Source organism: Etheostoma spectabile, chromosome 18, assembly GCF_008692095.1.
Source record: "Etheostoma spectabile isolate EspeVRDwgs_2016 chromosome 18, UIUC_Espe_1.0, whole genome shotgun sequence".
NCBI classification, from domain to species: domain Eukaryota; kingdom Metazoa; phylum Chordata; class Actinopteri; order Perciformes; family Percidae; genus Etheostoma; species Etheostoma spectabile.
In genome coordinates, this window is record NC_045750.1 from 8,774,326 (window position 1) to 8,786,869 (window position 12,544).

Here is a 12,544-nt window from a genome sequence, read left to right on the forward strand (position 1 = left end):
ATGATTTGGACTCAAATTAAAGTTTTGTAGGTCTAATAAAAATGCTTTAAAGCTCAACATGCCTTTGGTGCATTTGGCTAAGGATTAGCTACACACTAATGAAACGTGTTCCTTGAAAAGACTTTAAGAAGTCGGGAGGAACATGTGATGAGGACAGTAAGTGCTACACGTGTAGGTCAGCATTAAAGGTCATATTGTGAAGTCAAGTTGTGTTGGGGACAGCTGTAGGGAGACACTGCTGAGAGACAGTTCACTGAGCAGCAGCACACACACACACACACACACACACACACACACACACATACACATACAGGAGTATCATGTAGCTCAAAGTGATGACACAAAACCACGTTTATTTTCATATTCAACACATACAGTGTACACACACACACACACACACACACACACACACACACACACACACACACACACACACACACACACACACACAGGAATACCTTTGTAACTTTAAATGACGTCACAAACACAGGTTTACTTTCATATTCAACACATGCAGTATATAGGCATATATACACACTCCCTCACACACACACACACACACACACACACACACACACACACACACACACACACACACACACACACACACACACACACATATGCAGAAATATCCTTGTAGCTTTAAATGACGACACAAAACAGGTTTATTTCATATTTGACACACACACACACACACACACACACACACACACACACACACACACACACACATTCACACATTCACAGAGAGGGGACAAAAACCAGTTAATCCTGGGTTGTTTATGAGTGTATGACCAGGCAGAGGTCAGAGGTCAGCAGTTCCAGCCACATGTGATATTCATTATCACACCACATGCCGCAACTGGATCTGAAGGGAACCTGGAGGTGTTTGATGTTTTTTGCCCCCAACATAACCTTCCAGGCAGCGTAGCAATGGTCTGTTTAGGGTTAAGGTTAGGGTTGGCTGCCTGGAAGGCGACGTTGGAGGCAAAAAACACCATGAAGCAAACATGGACCTCACAGCTGCTGAAGTATGCCATTGTTGAACCTGTCAGAGAGCAGTATTATGTTGTATTAATAGCACTTCTTCTTGTAGCCTTATGAAAAAATCTCTACAACAGCAAAGGAAAGGCAGTGTTACTTTACCGGTGTTGCAACATTACCATCTTGTGGACGCTTTATACTGTAGCTAACTCAATTATTACAGACTGGACTGATTTGTAATAACTCAAAATGCATTGTTCCTTTTACAAAAAGGGTGTTTTGTGATTTATGGATCACGTACACAAGCATCTGTCATCAAGAAAGCAACAATAAAATGTAAATTGATGTAAAGTTTCATTTTGTGGCAGACAAATAGACAGGAATTTCAGATTAGCTGATTTTGTGACATACAGTATTGTCTGGGTGGAAAAGTGATTCGCAGAGAGGGTTTGCACTGACATTTTCACTTAAGCCAATTTCACAAAAGTTGTTTTCGACACTGTTGAAAACTGGGGCAAAATGTGTTACAGGGGACCCACAGAAATTCCAGTATAATTACGTTATTAAAAGTCCCATTTTATTAATGGTATTACACTGCCAGATGGTCAAACTAAGTGTTTAACCATGGGCAGGCTACCCAACAACCTTTCAGAACTCAAGGCATGATGCAACAATGCAAGGGATATAGACTGTGTAACAATAAACTTGCCTATTTGTGCCTAAGGCCAAAATTCAAAACTGTCTGTAGGCTAACGTTGTATGGCCTAGTCAAAAGACTTTCAACCTTAAATTGTACTTTACTCATTTTGTTTTGTAAATGGGTCTCAACTACAGACTGTATTTATTAACGGTCTATCTTAACTGTCTGTTTCGATGAAAAGTATTAGGGACATACAGCACACTACTCCAGTCTGACCACAAGATGGCGGCAGCACTCAGTAACTTTACAGTACGTTTTTTTAATGAAGTTTCTGAACAGAGAAACTAGATGTGATTAACACTTTTAAAAGGCACGTTAGAGATGAATATCCTTAATTTGTGTCTATTTTTTATTATTATTAGCCATTAGGCCTGTTAGCCTACAGCTCCAACTCTCTTCTAAAGTGGCCAAGCATTAGCTTTAATGGTGAACAGACTTTCCTGGAGAATGACGCTGAGCCAACAGACCGTTGAGGTCGGCTCTGCTGAGTTTAATCAACTCTCAGTCTCTCAGATCAATCCCATGCTGCTGATGCTGCTTTGTAAACTTGGAGACGTCAAGAAACAAGGCGGTGCTCTACTTGAGCAGAGAGGGGTCATATCCTACACAGCCACCCTCAACCAGGGTGAAGCTCTGCCTGCCTGCCACTCACCGAGTCCGAGTCCCTCCTGGAAAACACTACAGGAGTTTAGCAGCGATCGAGTATGGAAGTAACCAAAGGAGAGGACCGCTCGGCTGAACAGGCTGCGTCTTTGTTTGGGACACCAGAGCTGGAGAGTCAAAGGACAAACCCTGAACGGGGAAAGAAGAAGAATAACCACTGTAAAATCATTACTGGGGTACGTATATAGACTACCTATAGCCTACCTATACCTCTGACCACTCTTAAACTACAAACTACAATTAAGTAATGAATAGTAGGCTAGGCTATTTACTTTCATACTCTTACAGTAAAATAACCCAGCTGATTTGTTTGGAAAAACGTGTTTTTTAAATCACAAGTTGGGTTTTGCTGCCCCTTTAACATATCAAAAACAACTTTATAGTGTGCCTGTGTGATGCTCGATATCCTTTATATAGTGAAACAAATGTGTTTTTCAAAAGCCTAGTAACATAGTAACACTACAGTATAAAGCCCGTGTAACCTTAACATGTATCTATATACCTGAAGTATAAACCCTCTTAGATTTAGAGTCTAGTGACTTTTAGAGCTGGATCCATTAGTCGAGGAAAAAAAACATCTGCAGCAATTTTGCATTAACTTTTGGGGGATTTCATGCTTTTCTTTGTTAAATATGGTTGTAAACTGCGTGGGTCTAACACAATAAGACATGATCAAGATGTCCAGATTTCACGGTATGCTTTTTCACATTCTTGGACATTTCATTGACTAAATCAATGACAATTTAATCCAGAATTAGTTGCAGCTCTAGTGACTATCTGATCATTGGTCATTAATCATCAGGAAGGAGAAAGACAGACATTTCTACAGTTTACTTTGAGTGTATATAAGCCACAGCTGTCAAACAGCCTGTCAGTGCTGCCAGTAGTAATGTTCAAACCAAATGCTGCAAAAGGACAGAGGCCAGAAGTGACTCTCTGCAGGTGAAGATGAACTACAGTTGATAGTGTAAAGCAGGACTGGATCTGTTAATATAAAACTTTGGTGCAGTCCAAAAATGTAAGAGAGCTACTCAATAGTTCACTATTGTGGATGTTTGAGTGGTTACGGGGTGGGGGTTTTTGCAGGAGTGTTTTGTTTTTATTGAAGAATGTCAGCAGAACTCTAGTTTTAGAGCTGCAACTAACTAAAAAATGTCAAAACAATGAAAAATGATATTGTGATTCAGAAATATATAACCTAGAGCACAATGTGCCATCCTTAAAATAGCTTGATTTGTGCAAGCAACAATTTAAAACCCCAAAACATTAAATGCTCTAATCTAAGCACAAGAATAGCAACAGATTCACTGGCACTTTAAGGTTTTGGGATAAACACGTCCACCAAACAGCATGTGTACTGTACACAAAATCCTGTTTATCTTGTTGTTAGGATTTTAAAGGCAAACACTGTTGCGTTGGATTTATATTGGCTGAAAGTCAGTAGTTTTACTAACTTTTTATCTGTACATGACCTGGATGACCTGTCGCAGATAAAAAGTCTCAGAGACAACAGCAGCCTTTATTGTCCACATCTCTTTGAGGCATTAAAACAAACCACATGTATTCGACAGAGAAACTAAATATGGGATACATTTGACATAAAGACCAAAAACATAATTGAAAGAATAGCAAAGAGAAATGTCATTGTATGCGTTAGACACTGCCTTTATATAGCTGTAGCGATGTAGCTGTATAACCCAGTAATCTTCGTCATCACTGAAATATAAACTGTACAGTCAGATATAATCTGACATTAAACACGCCTTATAAACTATTTACTAACAAACTCAAGCTAAAACCACAGGCCCTAGTTTTTCCATCTGCCGTCTGCTTGTTACTGAACAAATACACAAGTGGCAATGTCCAGACAATAATATACTTTGTCCTGTCAAGCATCAGTCACTGTACAGCTGTTTGTTTTTTTTACTTTAAAATGAGGATTACTCATTAGTTTCATGCTTGTGTGTTCATGCGGACTCTGTTGTGCTGTCGCAGTTTGATTTGGACTCCTTACAGTCTAATCAGGTCTTTACTCTGTGGACAATGGAGACAAAACTGAAGGTGGTTTCAGTGTCAGACAACAAGTAGGTTTCCACTAGACAGACTGTTTACTTTCACAACCCACAAAGACCACGTCTTTCCAAGGAGGTCATGCAATCCAGGTCTCTCTCTTTCTCCCTCTCTCTACACCTATAGTTGGAGAAAATAAGTACACATAGCCAGACACCACGCACCCATAGCAGCATACCCGTCTAGGAATTCTTGGCTATGTGCATCACACTACTTGGATTACTCATGGAGTGATGATTCCCACAATCCTGCTTTTGAGACTGTGCATGACTATGGCTGTTCCACTGAATACATTAAAGGGCATGGTGGAGTACAGCATGAAAATGTATAATCTAGTGTTGAATTGGAGGGTTGTCATCGTCTTAAAACAAGTCAAGGAAATTGGCCACAACGTAAAGTTACAGTCTTGAAGATCTCTGTTTCATTCTCTTTGGCGATAAGCGGTAATTGCAAGTGTGTTTTTGAAGTTTTATTGCCTGTAGGCATCGCTCTTTTCTTTTTTTTCTTTTTCTGGGGATGTTTAACGTGTCACCAACTGAGCTCTGCTTGTGATTTTCCCTTGTGACTGAACAGACATGAAATTAAATGACAATCTTAAAATATTACTTTAACTTGTTCCCTGTATATATCAACATGGTTCAAACATCCTCCTACATTTATGTTTTTTGAAAATAAAACAGAGATACGTTTGTTTGCAAATAAGGGAGGATTCATATTCCACATGTTAAGTAAAAACACATGTCAACACTGGGGACATGATAAATAAATTTCACCCCTATAAATAAACTTTAATAATTCCTGTGTGACGGCTCCTAGGCCTCAAGACCCATTAAGGCCCTTTGGTTGCTGGGATTTGGTGATTGGCTAATAAGGACTGATGATTGACACCTGGATGAATGTGATTGCTCACATGTCCATGGGAGTGCCAGGGCCGTCATTCTTCCTCTCTCCCTCTTTAAAGTTGCTTGGTTTGTTTAGACTTTGGGTTACTTACTACTACTACTTACTTTTGCGTTCTAACCTGGCTACACCTACAAACATCCATACACTACACACATTACTGATAAACTGATATAATCTATAATGCGAGAGCTCCCGGGTTCATATCCCGGAGAAGCCTCCATTTCATAACCTGGTTCAAAAGTACGACAAAATGTGGAGAACACACATGTTCGCGCAATTAAATCAAATTTATTTAATTAACAAAGGTAAACATGCTTGAGGAGGGAGAAAGGAAGATAACTCTGCCCATGCACTCCTATTTATGGACAATCAGGTTCTCCGGTTATCAATCATCAGTCCTTATTAGCCAATCCCCAGATCCCAGCACGATAGGCTTAATAGGTCTTGAGGCATAGGAGCCGTCACACCTGTTACTTGTGAAGATACAGTGAAATAACATAAAAAATGTATGACTAATACGAGGAAGTGGAATTCTTGCAGCAGAAAAATGTTACGTCAAAGCAAAGACGCAATATTCTTTCCTGTGTAAGTTCATATTTTTGTAAAGAAATGGGGAGAGGAGGATGTCATTGTCATGTGATGAGCAATCATCTACAGTTCCCCTTTTTAGCAGAAGCTCCCAGACTATTGGTCGCCCCCCAAGAATAATCTGAGGGGTCACAAGATGGTTTAAGGGATACAAGACACAAATCATGGACTCCCCTTAGAGATGCCAATATATCGATGTTACGTGTATTGATATTGTGATGTGAGACGAGATAATGTCGGAGATTTTGGATATCATTATATCATAACATGGCATAAATGTTGTCTTTTCCTGGATTTAAAAGCTGCATTACAGTAAAATTATGTCATTTTCTGAATTTACCAGACTAACTGTTCTATTATTTGCCATTTTACCACTTAGTCATTATATCCACATTACTGATGATTATTAATCAAAATATTGTGTAAATATTTTGTGAAAGCACCAGTAGTCAACACTACCATATCATTGCGGTATCAATATCAAGGTGGTCAAAAATATTGTGATATTTGATTTTCTCCATATCGCCCAGCACAAACACCCATAGAGCAATGATAAGACCTCTCTAAATGAACTGATTCAGACTTCTTTACAGTAATTACAACCCCCTCAAACAAAGTAAGCAGCCAGATTATAAAGAAGCAGCAAGGTCTACATCCTCTTTTGACTTTTTCATTACAGACGGCCATGACCAACATTTGAAAAAGGTGTATGGGGAATGGTGTATGTGGTGTATGGGGAACTGGGCAGGGTGAAATAAATAAATAACAAGTCCACCTACACTTAGCACAGCAAGACTCTTATCTTATATTGTATAAAGATTGAAGTCTCACAGAAAGAAGTAATGAATTAATAAAAAAATGGACAAATAAAGTAAATATTACTAAAGGTCTGCAGCCATGTTAGCAGCTTTGTGAGGCTGTGGGACACAGTGTTGCTTGGAGCTAAATGCTAACATGCTGATGTTTAGAGGGTAATGTTGACCATATTTGGCATGTTAGCATTTCCAGTAAAGCTGACAATGATGGGAATTACAGTTTGATAGGTATTTGGTCGTAAACCAAAGTATTGCACTAACTTACATTTTGACCTGATGATGGCGCTAGATGAAAAGTCAGGCGATCACATTAGAATTCCCCCTCAAACATGAATGTCAAGCCATACAATAGTTCAGAAGACATTTTACTTAAAACCACAAATGTAACACCATTGTGGTGCTGAAGGCAAAGTCAGTGAAATACCTAAGTCAGTGGGATTCCTCCTCTTGAGATCACACATGTTTGTACTAAATTTAAAGCCAATCCATCCAATAGTTGTTGAGATATTTCTGTCTGGACCAAAGTGGTGGACCGAACAACCGACAGTGTCTAGAGCCAACACTGTTGTTTATGATTCCTCAAAATGTCCTGATTTATGGCTTCTCTCAAAGAGCCAGAAGTCAGTTTATATTATGGTCAAGGCATGTAGCTGACACTAGATTGTGTCTAGAGTCCCAATGGAATAAGCTTTTTGCCAAGGCTGTTCTCACCACAGTATTATTCAAAATATCATGCAGACAATTAAATACTGTTGTTCACTTTTCAAGTTCCAGTCAAGTTCTCAGGAAGAAAGTGGTCCACAACCATCTGTAACAATAGCACATTATTTAAAGAGCATAGTTGATTGTTATTCAACAGTGTTTGACTTTGTGCAGTTTTAGCGCTTCTTTTTTTTTTACCTTCTCAGCAAAGAGCCAAGAGTTCAATGAAAACATCTTCAGTCATGTTTGTTGACAGCTCAGCTGCATGGGATTTCTGAACTGTTATCTTCACTAACTTCAACAAACATCCTGACATTTGTTCTCTGGATTTTAGGTTCTGCTGCTGTGCTTATTGGTGGTCATCTTGGCTGTGGTGTTGTCTCTGAGAAAGAGCAGTGATGGGAAAGGTAGGCACTGATGATTTTAAATGTTCCAAAACCTTGTTTTTTCATGTTTTAATTACAATAAAGTTGACAAAGTAGGACACATTAAATGTTAATAAAAAAACTTTATTTTCTGACTGAGCTTTATGTGAGTCATGACCTTCACTCCACAACACATAGAGTAAATGAAAATACTTTGGCTGCAACAAGAGAGGCAGACAGAAATAACCATCTCAGGTTACATTTTTGGAGAACTTCCTCAGTAAAGGCTGGTGAAAATACATACTACAAGTGGCCACTGCATCCTACCACTGTGAGGCTACAAACGCTGTCTGGGAGTGTACCTAATGTAGAGCATGCTAACTGTAGATCCCTCAGAAACTCTAAACTGGAAGTATTTACAGCAGCAGTGAAGGAGGGTCAAGTTACCAACCAGTCGGTGAAAGAGAGACACAGAGGTGAAAGTTACCTCCTCAGGCTGCATGTGATTTGTTTGCAGGATATGTTTCTCTCAGGGTGTTGTGAGCCAAGATTTTTTGCCCACTTTGCTTAACACGTCATTACGAACATTTAAGCGAGACAGGAATGTTCACCCGAGTTTGGCATTTTTTCTGCAGCTATAGATTCCCTCTATTCCGACGTGGGCAGTGGTGTCAGTATTCTCTTTGTTGCGAACCGCTGTGCCAAAACACCCTTCTTCCATTTCAGAGGCAGCGTGGTGACTGTGGGCAACTGTCCCCAGCCCTGGGCGGGGTGCTCTCTCTGCTGTGGCATTTCCCTTTAACTTCTATTTCCCACCCAGCTAACTTGAAAGCCATGTGGGAAGAATAAATCTTGACTTTGCACTCATTCCGACTCTTTTTTGGGGCGTTTTTCACATAATGCAGTTTTGTTGGAACATCTACATCTTCTGTAACACTGCTTTTTTGGTAAGGCCTTTGGAAGCAGATTAAAAATAATAAAAATAACCTGGGTCTCTACTTCTTCCTAGATGCTGACAGTACACACAGTGGGTAGTATGATATGCTTAGAGCTGGGTTTTCCCGTAGATTACAGACCACAGCAACTTGTCTTCTGAGACAGAGCATCCCCGTGTTCAGTCCAAACCACACTCCTGGCTCCGAGAGGCAGTGAGGAGGGGCTTTCTCACCAACATGCTAAGACTCCCTCCGTCATGTGTCCAGTCAGCAGCAGACTTGACAGATTGAATTTGGAGTACACTTCCTCAAAGCTTCCTGCTTAGAGCCACCTTGTCTGTGGGAAGGTCCTTGAGCAAGACATAGTTTGTTTCCAAAAACAATAGATGATGTATATTTGTATCAGCCTTTGGTTACAAGTGCTCGACACATGCACAGACTTACTTTCAAATCACACTTTATTGCCACAGCGACATGAGACACACTCATCTCCTCACTAAAAATTCAGTGGGGGGGGGGGGGGGGAAGTTTCCCAATATACATATTCTTGGAATATGGAGATGTAGACAATTATTTACCTTCACCCACAGTTAGCAACTAGCTGGTGAACACAGTGGATCATTTAGCAGCTAAGCAAGCAAATATTTCCTTCAGGAGTTAGTGGAAAGCTAAAAGAGGAGTAAATGTTTTATTTAAATGTGCCACAGGGTCATAAACTTGACTCCAAATAAGTGCTAATGTTGCTGCTAGATGTGTAAACAGGCAACTGTTTGTTAAAGTATTCTACATAAAACATCAAGTTTGTGAATTAGTGCAGGTTTAAATACATGTTGTGGATGCTGTAGTTCTTTCAGATTAAGTAAAATAAAAGTTTTTGATGTCTCTTGTCTCACGTGCATGTGTGGCCTTAAAATATGAAGATAATGTGGTCACGAGTTAAATGATCACAGCTCTTTTAGACAGCTGTTTTTTTCCTCCCTCATGGTTTCTATTTTATGAAAACACAAGCCGTCCAGCACACAAATCTCATTTAAAAATGTGATGGTTTAGTAATTAGTCTTTGTTGAGTATGAAGTCTGTGCTGTTATTCATTAGTGGTTTTACGCAACATGTGGTTCACAGAATTGTGCCCTCTAGCTCCAAAGAAAGACTCCACTAGCCAAACACAAGGAACATTCAGTCTTTTCTGTCTTTAGTCATCTTATAAATGTGTAGATGACGTCTGCATTTCTACACTTTTGCTTCCTCTTGTCCTTAAATAACTCAAAAATCCCATTTAATTTAGCATTAAAGGCCCCGAAAACACAGTTTACCAGGAATGATAACAGTGCTGGTTATTTGACACAAGAGATTTTTGTTTCTCTGTTTTTGTCTTTTCTGGTTTGAAGTGGACAGGACTCAGTTGGAAAAAAAAGTTGATGTTGTGAACAGGAAAGAGAATAAAAGGATGAAATGAATGAAACTAAATCTGTTAAGTAATTCAGCTAGATCGCCCCTTTTTAACTGTGATGAAATAGGCAAGATTCTGAGGTTCAGTACACATCCCCCTACTGTGGCAGCTAGCCGCGCCAAAAACAGAACTGTGGTCCCAGTTTGTTGCAACATTGTGTTAGCATTAGCAAGCCTTATAAACATCTACAGGTAAACAACATTGTATATAATACAATGTATTCCTTTGCAATTGATTGTTGCGTTATATAGTCATGAACATTTAATGTTCTAAAACACTATCTTCCAAACAGTCTGGTTCATTCAGTCTTTTTTAAGTTATCTGGTGTTTCATGGCATTAAGGACTGTGTGTTGTTGTACAGTCACATTTACAGAAAAATATTATGTATGCAACTCTTTTCTTAACAGACAACTCTCTTTTTTCCAGCAGACGGTGAGCTCTGGCTGCAGGAGGCATACGAGGAACTCCTACTGCCACAATGTCCACCTGGGTAATACAATACTGTTGTTGAAATGGGAGAACTGATGTGGTTTTAATAGAAAACAATTCCTCAAACCACCGCTGGCCAAGTTTGGATTGCAATAGCTCCTCTCTTCCTCTGCACAATATCTTTCCGCATGTTATTGTGCTGAGAAGGAAGCTGTTCGGCTGCAACTCCCACACTCTTCCTGAGTCGAGCCCATTGTTCCCAGTAGGCATTTCTTAAAGAGACTTTTACTGAGACCACAGAGAAAAATAGAAAAGCATTTCTGCCACTGTCAGTTCATCTTAGTTTTTTGTCTTTTTAGAAGTGTGTAAATAACCAAAATTACATGCTCCTTGACTCTTTTTTATGATAGTATTGACTTTGCGGGAAAACGTAACTTGTCTCTATGGAAACCAAGCTAATGACTCTGAACAATCAGTTGTGTGTGTGTGTGTGTGTGTATTTTTGTGTGTATGGTCACAAGCTAATGACTGAGTAATCAGCCGTGTGTTGGTGAGTGGCATGTGTGTGTGTGTGTGTGTGTGTGTGTGTGTGTGTATGTGTGTGTGTGTGTGTGTGTGTGTGTGTCTGAGTGTATGGTCCCTCTAGGGTATGTGTTTCTGCTTCCGTAAGGGAGTAACCCCAGACAGAGTCATTAGACTATGGAAAAGAAAACCTGTGGCTCCAAATAAGCTATTTTTGGTTTTAAAATATCTTTAAACAAATGAATGTTGTCTGTATTTTTCATACCAAAGTCAGTCATTCTTTTGGGTTTGTTTGTATTGTTTCTGTCGACAGACCACACTTTTATTTTAACGTGTGGTTTGGCCTTTACACGACAGAGATGAAGCTCCTCTGGAACGTGCTGATCGCACAAACATTTTTTTACATGTTTACATAAAGAAATTATTTTCCAAATTATGCCCGAGAATGGTAAATGAAAAAGGAAAAGAAAATGGAAAAACGAATGGCTCGTCCTATTTCCTGATTAGAACTTGGATTGTTTCTTCAGTTAAATCCATTTATTTATTTATTGAGCCTTTACAACATTTTCAAATTGATTTAGAATTCCATTTCTTATTTATGTACTAATTAATCTACTTTTTCTAAAAAAAAAATGTAAACCCCTTTTTGTTTTTACCAAATTGTTTATGCTACTTTAGTTACTATATTATAAAATTAGTGTTTCGATAGCTAGTTGCAGTTGAAGAAGCAATAACATGAAACTCTTGCAAACAATGAAATGAATGCAGTGCTCCAGGTGAAGTGGGAAAAGGGACCATGCCTCACTTCAGAGAGCAAAATAATCTGCAGAGACCAAGAGAATTCTCTTAGTCCTTAATTTGTCATCAGTAAAATGAAATTTCTCTTCCTGTTCACCTCCTCTGTGAGTCTGTGTAGTCTGGGATTTCTCTTTTTTTCTTCTTGCCTGCTCAGTCAAAGAGCTGCTTTGTACTCTCTCCACACAGACCCACTGTACAACACTACTGCTACACTACTGGTGCCAACGATCTCCCTGTCTCCTGCCGAGTAATTATTCCATTTCCCATTCACTAACACACCTCAGTGTCCACTTAAAGCATCACTCTTCCTCTCTATCTTCCCACCCAGTTTCTTCAGGCCTCCTGTCATCCTGGTGTCCTTGGACGGTTTCAGGGCTCCGTACCTGAAAGATCACAGCAGCCACCTTCCTATCATCAACAAGTTACGTAAGTTAACAACATCGTTGACTCAACAGCTCCACATGGTTTACTAAGCATCCTCAGTGACCGAACGTTACTGTGTTGCAGGTAAACTTGGAACAACAACGCCGCACATGAGGCCTGTTTATCCCACAAAGACCTTTCCCAACCACTACAGCATTGTGACTGTAAGTCTTCTGTGGTCAGGTCACAGAGTCAG

General features: G+C 39.6%; 1 protein-coding gene across 2 annotated transcripts in view; it reads left to right on the forward strand.

Annotated features, from left to right (window-relative positions):
- Nucleotides 1–2,179: 2,179 nt before the first annotated feature.
- enpp1 (ectonucleotide pyrophosphatase/phosphodiesterase 1) overlaps nucleotides 2,180–12,544 on the forward strand; it is a 29,678-nt gene continuing 19,313 nt past the window's right edge. The window contains exons 1-5 of one of the 2 annotated variants that reach the window (XM_032543127.1): nucleotides 2,180–2,523; nucleotides 7,760–7,832; nucleotides 10,606–10,666; nucleotides 12,254–12,351; nucleotides 12,433–12,512. In XM_032543127.1, coding sequence (XP_032399018.1) covers nucleotides 2,389–2,523; nucleotides 7,760–7,832; nucleotides 10,606–10,666; nucleotides 12,254–12,351; nucleotides 12,433–12,512 — 447 coding nt within the window. In that variant the 5' untranslated portion in view covers nucleotides 2,180–2,388. Of the gene's footprint in view, nucleotides 2,524–7,759; nucleotides 7,833–10,602; nucleotides 10,667–12,253; nucleotides 12,352–12,432; nucleotides 12,513–12,544 lie in introns of both variants that reach the window. The other variant, XM_032543126.1, reaches the window with a different exon arrangement.